This window comes from Oncorhynchus gorbuscha, linkage group LG17, assembly GCF_021184085.1.
Source record: "Oncorhynchus gorbuscha isolate QuinsamMale2020 ecotype Even-year linkage group LG17, OgorEven_v1.0, whole genome shotgun sequence".
Taxonomy (NCBI): domain Eukaryota; kingdom Metazoa; phylum Chordata; class Actinopteri; order Salmoniformes; family Salmonidae; genus Oncorhynchus; species Oncorhynchus gorbuscha.
Genome location: NC_060189.1, coordinates 31,231,347 through 31,242,893, shown reverse-complemented (window position 1 = coordinate 31,242,893; position 11,547 = coordinate 31,231,347). Strand labels below are relative to the sequence as shown.

Below are 11,547 nucleotides of genomic sequence, written 5' to 3'. Positions count from 1 at the left end.
CACTTCCCTATCTAATATACTCTTATATGAGACAGGTATCTCAGTATCCTATCCTCCTACCAAGAAATTTCATTGGTTTTACAAACGCTGTTCCAACACAATGCCATGCTATGCATTCCATAACGAACCCCGAGCCAGAATAGAACTGGGTCCCTTAACATGTGCCAGAGGAGGCTGTTCCCCTGCTCAGATATTGCATGCATCAACCAATGGTTGAGTGCCATGTCAACGACTGTGTCATCGACTAACAGATTGTTATAACATACGATGTGGTTAGCTAATACGTTAAATACAGCATCAGCAACACCTAGGCAGAGGAATGCACCCTTTATGTCTGTATGTACTAACACATTACAGCGTGACATGGCAATTACACAATTGTAAATCTAGGAGTTTTTGTTTCTTTGAGATTCATTCAACTGGGTCAACTAAGACTCTCTCTCTCTAGAATTACAAACGTAATACTATAATGACTATACTGGTGCATTCTTAATAAATCATGCATGTATATTAATAAATTAAATGGACATCAAAACAATATAATAGCCATAGCTAGTTTATTTATTTATTCAAATCGTTCCATGTGAGGTATAATAAATCATTTAAATGTTTTGTTTAACTAGGCAAGTCAGTTAAGAACAAATTCTTATTTACAATGACGGCCTACCCCGGCCAAACCCTAACGATGCTGGGCCAATTGTGCACCGCCCTATGGCACTCCCAATCACAGCTGGTTGTGATACAGCCTGGAATCAAACCAGGGACTGTAGTGATGCTTCTAGCACTGAGATGCAGTGCCTTAGAGAGCTGCACCACTCGGAAGTTCATCCTACTTGGGATTTATGGACTATGTAAATCTGTGTTGTAAAATGTTCATTTTCATTATTAGAACATATACGCAGATTGAAATACAAGAGGACAGATGTAATAAAGAGTATTTAGTACATCCTGTTGGCCATCATTTACTACGAAATATTACATTGCAAACCTCAACCATTGAGGGAGTGAATGTCACAATCTGAAATGAAGCCACTATTGAAATATCACATTGTGGATGGGACATAGCGAAATTCAACACATATATCACTGTTCCAATTCAATATATTGTGTGTAAATGGATATGTGTGCAGATGCAATTCCAGTATCTCACCACAGTGGGGTAGTAGAACTGAAGATCTGTGACTGGATTTCTCTCTTTCAGTGGAAAGTGAGTTGCCAAAAAAGGGGCCACATCGAGCTCCTCTAAAACCCTGCTGCCGATCCATCACGTGAGGCAGGTGGGGCGGAGCGCCACCAATATCCAAGAGATTTGCATGCAAATCTGTTATTTCCTGTCACAATAATATATCATATCCGAACTAACTGTGCAATAGATGAAGCGAAGCAATAGCGTAATAAATGTTGCATATTGCTAACCGGGTTATTTTGTAACAGGCAGGCAGACATGCAAATTGTTGTTATATTGCAGAAATATGACTTTCCTTCTACTAGTATAGCATGCCCATAAGCCTTGTGGAAATGAGTGCAACATCCTTCAGCTCTTTTATTCTAAAGTTATGCAACAGTAAGAATACAAAACCACAAGTACATTGCTCAATGACAAATATTTATAAGACCGTGGAAAGAATTGTTCCCTCAGCATTTTTGTGGTCCGATTTGATGTTGAATTCCACATGTAAATTGATGGTTCTGTCTATTAGCCATTGAGAGACATAACCATGGAGAAAATTCATAGTTTAGTAAATTAGTTGACGGTGGGTGCCCTGCATGGTGCTGCAAATGCAGTATTGTTTTTCAACTGACTGCTACAGCACCTATCATCAATTCATAACAAAAAAACAACAACTCCTTGGTTCAAAAGTTGTCCTGCATTTTGGGGGGACCCGACCAAATTCACATAGAAATGTGTAGATCTGTTATTGTAGATCTGTTATTGTCATCGGGAAGCAAGTCTAAGGAGTGGTAGATCTGTTCTATGTGCTCCAATTCTATGCTTCTATGCTTCCCAGTTTTTGCATATTTTTCTTGCGGTTTTGTACACCAGCTTCAAACAGCTGAAAATACTATATTTTTGGTTATCGTAAATATATTTCACAGCGATTTAGACGGTACAATGATTCCTTACACTAAACTTGCTTGTTTTGACACATAAACTGAAATTAAGCAAACTATTAGAATTTGAGCAATATAGTACATCTTTAAAATGAGCAATGTGCTTCTCCAAAAGTGAATGCAGGAAATGTGAGCAGGTTGCCACCAGTCTCTCCTGTGGGGTCAACTAAACTCTCTCTCTATGGTCTCCATCAGGTCCACTTCTGATCCATCATACAGGACAACGGGCGTGGAAAGAGAGGGGCCATGGCTATCATCAGGGACTCTGGGAAGGAACAGAGAGATATGTCAGAAATTGACTCGCAGAGACAGTTTCAGAAATGGGCCTAGATTAAAGCAATAGTTTTATAGATGAAACTTTGGACCAAATTGTGATGTGTAATGGATACAGTCAGTGTGTAATGTGCACCATAGATGCAATATAGCCTAGGCCTATTCCACAATAATTTCAAAGTGTAATTCAATATTTAATCATCATCTTTTTTTATAGCATATTCTCAAGTTGAAAAGTATCTACATAAATGAGCCACAATAAAGCAGTTGTTTGCAAGTGGTAACTAATCTGATCTGCCCAAAGGTTTGGTATTTTGTTATGCTCAAGGTGAATTTGATCTTGCCCGATCAGCAGTTACTTACGAGTCTGATTCTGAGCGAGGCACTGATTCCACCCAAGTTCCCTTTGTCAAGAAGTCCTGTTGAGAGTTTTGACAATAGAGTTGTCAGAGAACACCATACAGTCCCTTCAGAAAGTATTCACACCCCTTGACTTTTTCCACATTTTGTTGTGTTACAGCCTCAAATTAAAAGGGATAACATTTAGATTTTGTTTCACTGATCTACAAACAATAACCCATAATGTCGAAGTGGAATGATGTTTTAGAAATGTTTACAAATGAATGAAAAATGAATAGCTGAAATGTCTTGAGTCTATAAGTATTCAATCCCTTTGTTACGGCAAGGCTAGATGAGTTCAGGAGTAACAATGTGCTTAAAGGTGCAATATGCAGACATTTTTCTGCCATATCCTGGTTGCTAAAATTCTAATAGTTTGCCTAATTTCAGTCTATGTGACAAAACAAGCAGTGTGTAGTGTAGATAATCATTGTGCCATCTAAACTGCTGTGAAATATATTTCCAATAATCCAAAATATAGTATTTTCAGCTAGTGTACAAAACTGCAAGTAAAAGATGCTAAAACTAAACTTAAGAATGGGAAGTATAGAAATAGCACACACAGAACAGATCTACCGTTTCATAAACTTATTTTCAATGAGAATGACAGATCCATAACACACTTTCCATGTGAATTTGGTCGGGTCGCCCAAAAAGTTACAGATTTCAGATTTAACAAGTCACATAATAAGTTGCATGGACTCACTCTGTGTGCAAAAATAGTGTTTAACATGATTTTTGAATTACTACCTCATCTCTGTACCACACACATACAACTATATGTAATGTCCCTAAGTCGACTGGTGAATTTCAAGCACAGATTCAACCACAAAGACCAAGGAGGTTTTCCTATGGTTCGTAAAGGGCATCTTTTTCGTAGATGGGTAAAAAGAAGCAGACTTTGAATATCCCTTTCAGCATGATGGTGTATCCATACACCCAGTCACCGCAAAGATACAGGCACCTTTCCTAAAGAGAAAGGAAACCGCTCAGGGATTTCACCATGAGACCAATGTCAGAGTTTAATGGCTGTGATATGAGATAACTGAGGATGGATCAACAACATTGTAGTTCATCCACAATACTAACATAAATTACAGAATGAAAAGAAGGAAGCCTGTACATAATACAAATTATCCAAACATTGCATCCTGTTTGCAATAAGGCACTAAAGTCATACTGCAAACAAAAATGCAAAAGAAATGTACTTTTTGTCCTGAATACAAAGTGTTATATTTGGGGCAAATCCAATCCAACACATCACTGAGTACCACTCTTCATATATTCAAGAATTGTGGTGCCTGCATCATGTTATGAGTATGCTTGTCATCGGCAAGAACTACGGAGTTTCTAGGATAAAAAGAAACGGAATAGAGCTAAGGACAGGCAAAGTCAGAGGAAGACCTGGTTCAGTCTGCTTTTCAACAGACACTGGGAGACAAATTCACTGTTCAGCAGGACAATAACCTAAAACACAAGGCCAAATATACACTGGAGTTGTTTACCAAGATGTCATTGAATGTTCCTGAATGGCCTAGTTACAGTTTTGACTTAATTAAATCGTCTTGGAAATCTATGGCAATACTTGAAAAGAATATATCTATGTATTTTTTTGTTTATTTCACCTTTATTTAACCAGGTAGGCCAGTTGAGAACAAGTTCTCATTTACAACTGTGACCTGGCCAAGACAAAGCAAAGCAGTGCGACAAAAACAACAACACATGGAATAAACAAACGTACATTCAATAACACAATAGAAAATCAGTATACAGTGTGTGCAAATGAAGTAAGGAGATAAGGCAATAAATAGGCCATAGTGGCGAAGTAATCAGAAAAGAATGTCTGTCTAGCAATGTTCATCAACCAACTTGACAGAGCTTGACGAATATTTTAAAGAAAGATTTGTCAATGTTGTTCAATCTAGGTGTGCAAAGTTCTTTGAGATTTTCCCAGGACTCACAACTGTAATCGCTGCCAAATATGATTGTAGTAACATGTATTGACTCATTGGGTTGAATACTTATCTAATCAAAATATATTAGATGATATTTTCTATTAATAAAAAATAAGATAAAAACATTTCTCCCACTTTGACAATGCAGTGAATTTTCTGTAGATCATTCACACAAAAAATGACATTTGAATCCATTTGAATCCCACTTAGTAACACAACAACATTTGTCAAGGGGTGTGAATACTTTCTGAAAGCACTGTATATGGTTTGCAGAAAACTTTACAATACAAAAATGTAATCAGTTACCAATGCCATTGGTTAAGTAATTTTAACATTTTATATAACAGGAAATAATAAATAAAATGCTGTCAATTTGATTATGCTCGTCCATCACCACTGATCAGAATGAGCTAAAATAATATTCTTACATTTTCCTGAGTGGCGCTTGGGAACTGAATGTGTGTATCTTTGGAAATGTGGTGAAAGACATGCTTGCCCTTGTTGATGACTCCTACAGAACCGTTATAAGGACAATGTGCCCCCGTCCCTTCCGACAACTCAGAACTCTGCAAGTGAGGGGTTGAATTGAAATCGCTTTCATTGTGGACCCGTTTGGAATTACAGAATCCATACGTGTCTGACCCGATTAAAAGCGTCTTTTCAAAAGTTTTCCTTTTGGAACGCAATTCCCGATTGTCATATTCCTCTAGAACCCGGTCCAGTTCCATATCAACGTCATCATCCTCTGCTGAAAATTCCGAGTCGTGTCCTTCACTGTGGCAGTCCAGTTGTTGCGTTATGTTTCGTGACTGATTGAAGTTCGTCAATTTGTGTATATTCAATGGTTTGAACAAGTGACTTTCCTCTTTCGAAACATGGACTGTGTTGTCATCTCCTTTGAATGCGTTTATCTCGTTGACACTCCCAGGTGCAACCTTCTTTCCACGACTACTACCGCTTCCCATGTTGTTGTTGTCCCTTGGCACCAGGCTGTAAAAATGTACGAGGCACAGCAAAGGCACGCTCCCATTGCCAGGTCCCTTGGCCCCCCACCAAGTAATCCAAGAACTCAGAAGTTAGGTCAAAAATGAACTTGCCTCCACTCAATAGATCACCAAAAAATGTGGTTCACTTACGCACTGGAGGGAAAGCGGTCCTTCTGTCTGTGGCGCAATGGAATCATACAAACACAAAGAAAAAGTGTGGAATAATTTGATCCAATCAAGACGTCTACCCGTAGCTTGCAAAACGCAGTCAAGCCATCCGTGCTTCAGCCTCCTCCTGAATTTGTACGTGCGAGTACACAACACTTTACGGTATCACGTCTTTTCTGACTGATTCGGATGCGCTCTCATGCGCAGTCAGAGAGAGATTCAGTAGGTACTGTACAAATCATTCCAAGCAAACAGTTTGAAACACATTCATTCTATAGTCGTTTCATTCATTTTCGGCCTTATCAAAAATAACTTTGAAATTATGGGTAGAGTGAGGCTGCAGAAGCCTACCAGGGTGCTGTTTACCAAATGTTAAATTGTGAAAGAAAAAATGTCTTTACAGTCATGACACACAAATACAGTAGACACACACACTCACGCACTCACAACATTTTAGGCTTTGATTGACCCCTATGTCCAAAAAAATCACAGTAAAAATGTCTGGTATACTTTTTTTGAGATGTGTGCGACTAGTAGATCATTAATCCAGTGTGATGACCATTGCATCGCATAAGAGGCCTAGTGCTAAGCAACTAAGTGAAATGAATTGAATTGTTTTTAGTGAGCGCAATGCACAGTTTCTCTAGAGATAAATCAGCTCAAGCTGGAACTGTGCAAGGTAGTAGAGAGTTGTAGTTTCCAACAGGCCAATATTCAACATAGTTTAGCGCCGAGAGCCTGGTAATTAATTTAGTTACAATGACCATAATCCGTTGCGTGCCTACTTGTCTGGTCTGTGTGGTGCAGATAATAGAAATGATAGAGACCTCTGGTGGCCAAAAGGCCATTTAAGCATTCGTAGCCCCATTAAGGGCTTCCTCCATGCTTCTGCCATTTTAAAGTAGTCAACTGGGTGCGGATTCCTATGGGTTGTAGCCTCAATGGCGCTGCCCATGCTGTCACAGATGCTATAACGGCACAGATTTTAAGATGAGTCCTCTATATATCTCTATGGTGCAATCATAGCCGGAGAGAAGATACAGAAGAAAGCCAATCTAGAGGGATAGAGATCAGCTGCTTTGTGAGGTATCTCTACCTGAAAATAAGTTATTGATAGTTGGTATTCGGCAGCCATAAATGTATGCCTTATTTACTTCGAAGAACTACTAAAATAGTGATTTTGTCAGACAGCATAGGCAGCAGCTCTATAGAGATGAGATGACTTGGAATGAAATAATAAAGTCATCAAATAGGCCTAAAACAAATGTAAGATATATATATACACAGCAACTGACATATTTTACTGAAGTAAAGTAATGTGAATAAATGATGGTTAAATAAGTGATAAGCAGTAATGGCCAGTTACTACCATCATGGGACTTGTATTCATTGTTCTGTTCTGTGTTGTTACAGCATTCAACCCACATAATGCATGGTGCATTTAGCTCACAATGGATTATTGATCCAATAGTGGCACGTGACAAAATGTTTACCATCCATTTTTTCTGTGTTAAGATTGAATTAGGTTCCCTAAAAGTTCACTGTAATAGGACAAAACACATCTTTTTCCCATGTTGTAGCTGGCATATGGGCATGTTGTGCTTTGCAATGTTAATGAAAATAGATTGTTGATCTACTAGTGGCACACCTGTCACAAAATGTTTACCATCCATTTTTTATGTTTTAGAATTTAATTATGTTTCCTCAAAGTTCACTGTAATTGTCACGTTCTGACCTTAGTTCCTTTGTTATGTCTTTGTTTTAGGTTGGTCAGGGCGTGCGTTGGGGTAGGTAGTCTATGTTCTTTTTTCTATGTGTTTGGCCTAGTATGGTTCTCAATCAGAGGCAGGTGTCGTTCATTGTCTCTGATTGAGAATCATACTTAGGTAGCCTTTTCCCACCTGTGTTTTGTGGGTGTTTATTTTCTGTTTAGGTTGTTTCCCTGATAGAACTGTGCGCTTTCGTTTTCTCCGTTTGTCATTTTGTTTGAGTGTTTTTTGTGAACATTAAATATGAACAATTTCCACGCTGCGCTTTGGTCTCATTCCAACGACGATCGTTACAGTAATATAGGGTAGGTAAAGAAGTATTTTGACCATCTTGGAACTGGCATAAAATGGACATCTTATGGTTTGCAATGTTAATGACACTGGATTAATGATCTAATAGTGACATATCTCAAAATATGTTTACCAGACATTTTGTCTGTGGAAAACTTGAGTTATACGCCCTCAAACTTATATGCTCTCAGAAATGGAGTTATATGCCTTTAAAATTCACTGTAATATATAGAATTACCAACTATTATCCCCCATCTTTTAAGATGACATAAAACGGGCGGTTTCTTTCTGATCACTTCATGATGTGTGTTTTGTCCTATATTTTTACTTCATTTATCTTGATTTTGAATCCCAGCCCCCGGCCCCGCAGGAGGCCTTTTTCATTTTGATAGGCTGTCATTGTAAATAAGAATTTCTTCTTAATAACTGACTTGATAAATAATAGTTAGACAAAAATAAATACAAAATACAATCGCTAAAATATAATAACGGTTTTCGATAGTTTTTTTAGACATTAAATGCACCATGCATTATGTGGGTTGAATGTGGTAACAACACAGAATAAAACAATTATTAAAAGTCCCATGATGGTAGTAACTGCCCATTACTGCTTATCACTTATTAATCATCATTTATTCGCCTTACTTTACTTTAGTAAAATATTTCAGTTGCTGTGTATATATATATCTTACATTTGTTTTAGGCCTATTTGATGACTTTATTATTTTATTCCAAGTCATCTCATCTCTATAGAGCTGCTGCCTATGCTGTCTGATAAGGGGCAGCATTTCACGTTCAGATGAAAAGCGTGCCCAGAGTAAACTGCCTGCTACTCAGGCCCAGAAGCTAATATAAGCATATTATTAGTAGATTTGGATAGAAAACACTCCGTAGTTTCTAAAACTGTTTGAAGGATGTCTGTGAGTATAACATAACTCATATGGCAGGCGTAAACCTGAGAAAAATCCAACCAGGAAGTGTGAAATCTGAGGTTTGTAGTTTTTCAAGCTATTGCCTTTCGGATATACAGTGTCTATGGGGTCATATTGCACTTCCTAAGGCTTCCACTAGATGTCAACAGTCTTTAAAACCTTGTTTCATGCTTCTACTATGAATAAGAGCTGTTTGACTAAGTTTGACTAAGGGGTCTGGCAGAATGCCATGAGCTAAGTCAGGCGCGTGGTTGTGAGAGCAAGCTCTGTTTCTTTTAATTTCTAAAGACAAAGGAATTGTCCGGTTGAAACATTATTGAACATTTATGATTTAAAACATCCTAAAGATTGATTCTATACATCGTTTGACATGGTTCTACGAAGTGTAATATAACTTTTTAAACTTTTCGTCTGGACTTTCATCTGGACTTGCCTGCGCCTTGTGAATATCGATTGGTGAACTAAACGCGCTAACAAAAAGGAGGTATTTGGACATAAAGATGAACTTTATTGAACAAAACAAACATTTATTGTGGAACTGGGATTCCTGGGAGTACATTCTGATGAAGATCATCAAAGGTAAATTAATATTTATAAAGCTATTTCTGACTTTTACTGACTCCACAACATGGCGGGTATCTGTATGGCTTGTTTTTGTGGCTTAGCGCTGTACTCAGATTATTGCATGGTCTGCTTTTTCCGTAAAGCTTTTTTGAAATCTGACACAGCGGTTGCATTAAGTAGAAGTATATATGCATTTTCAGGTAGAGATACTTCACGAAGCAGCCGATCTCTATCCCTCTCGATCATGTGTTCTACTGTCTCTTCTCGCCGTATCCGTGTCTGCACCATAGAGATAGAATTAGGACTCATCTTTATATCTGTGCCATTATAGTGTCTGTATAATCATGTGCAGGGCCATTGAGACTACAACCCATAGGAATCCCCACCCAGATGACGAGCATGGTGGAAGCTCTTAATGGTACTGCCAATGCTAAACTAGCCTTTTGCCCACTAGAGGCCTCTATAATTCTTTATATAATATATAATAATATATTTATGGTCTGCACCACACTGACCGGATAAGTAGTTGTGCAATGGATTATGGCCATTGTAGTTAATTACTACATTTTGTGGGCTAAACTATTTAGAATAGTGACTTGTTGGAGACTACAACTCCCTACTACATCACAGCATTTGGACTTGATCTGATTTATGTCTACAGAAAAAAAACGAATGACATGGAACAGCATTTTAGATGGAGCCGGAGGAGATGGCTGTCATTATATAGGCTCCTAACCAATTATGCTTTTGTGTATGTTTTTTCACGTTATTTATAACTTATTTTGTTCTGCCACAGTCTCTTATGATCAAAAAGAGCTTCTCTTATGACCAAAAAGAGCATCTGGATATCAGGACAGCGATTACTCACCTTGTACTGGACAAAGATTTTTTCTTTAATGAGTCAGACACAAAGGATTTACCTCAGACACCTGACAAAGGCCCAAATCCCTGTCATTCGCATGAAGAAGAGAAGGAGATTGTAATGCTCCGGGTGTCGTGGGTGTGGAGTCAAATGCAGGAGACAGAGTTCAATGCTGTGCGTCTTTTAATAGCACCAACGCACCACAGGGTGCTCACAAAAGTTACGTTCCCAACCACAGGGAATCAAAAAATACAATGGAAAAAATCACGACCAGGCACTAACACGTACCTCTACAACAGAGCCGAAGGTTACATTGAAATAATCCCGCACAACAACCAGGCGGGCCGGCTGTCTAATAAAGACAAACTAATTAAACATGAACAGGTGCTACCTCTAAACATACAAACAATCAGTGGCAGCTAATAGGCCGGTGACGACGACCGCCGAGCGCCACCCGCCCGGGAAGGGGAAACACCCTCGGTCGGACTCGTGACAGCACCCCCCCCCCCCTGACGCGCGGCTCCTGCAGCGCGCCGACATCGGCCTCGAGGTCGCCCTGGAGGACGAGGTGCAGGGCGATCTGGATGGAGGCGATGGTAATCCCTCAAAATGGATGGATCCAAGATGTCCCCCACCGGTACCCAGCACCTCTCCTCCGGACCGTACCCCTCCCAGTCCACCAGGTACTGCAGGCCCCTCACCCGGCGTCTTGAGTCCAGAATGGCCTGGATCGTGTACGCCGGGGACCCCTCGATGTCCAGAGGAGGGGACCTCCGGTACCTCACTGTCCTGCAGGGGACCAGCTACCACCGGCCTGAGGAGAGACACATGAAACGAGGGGTTAATATGATAATAGGAAGAGAGTTGTAATCGATAACACACCTCGTTTATTCTCCTCACGACTTTAAAGGGCCCTACACACTGCGGACCCAGCTTCCGGCAGGGCAAGCGGAGAGGTAAGTTTCTTGTCGAGAGCCAGACCCTGTCCCCCGGTACAAACACGGGGGCCTCACTACGGTGGCGGTCAGCACTCCTCTCTGCCGTCCACTCGCTTGTCGTAGAGATTCCCGGACGGCCCTCCAGGTCTCCTTGGAGCGCTGTACCCATTCCTCCACCGCAGGAGCCTCGGTCTGGCTCGGATGCCATGGTGCCAGGATCGGCTGGTACCCCAACACACACTGAAAAGGGGACACGTTAGTAGAGGAGTGGCGTAGTGAGTTCTGAGCCATTTCAGCC

At 39.9% G+C, this 11,547-nt stretch overlaps 1 protein-coding gene across 1 annotated transcript; it reads right to left on the bottom strand.

Annotated features, from left to right (window-relative positions):
* Positions 1-540: 540 nt before the first annotated feature.
* On the bottom strand, positions 541-5,994 carry LOC124002146. The gene is made up of 3 exons (XM_046309454.1): positions 5,168-5,994; positions 2,749-2,804; positions 541-2,377 (listed from the first exon to the last, which is right to left on the bottom strand). Exons 1-3 carry the CDS (start codon positions 5,702-5,704, stop codon positions 2,275-2,277), a joined length of 696 nt encoding a protein of 231 aa, XP_046165410.1. The 5' UTR covers positions 5,705-5,994; the 3' UTR covers positions 541-2,274.
* Between the last annotated feature and the right edge of the window lie 5,553 nt (positions 5,995-11,547).

Coding starts and splice junctions, on each gene's coding strand:
- LOC124002146 (XM_046309454.1), bottom strand. CDS start 5,704: ATGGGAAGCGGTAGTAGTCGTGGAAAGAAGGTTGCACCTGGGAGTGTC. Junction 2,805..5,167: donor CAAGCGCCACTCAGGAAAAT/GTAAGAATATTA, acceptor AACTCTCAACAG/GACTTCTTGACAAAGGGAAC. Junction 2,378..2,748: donor CCTCGCTCAGAATCAGACTC/GTAAGTAACTGC, acceptor GTTCCTTCCCAG/AGTCCCTGATGATAGCCATG.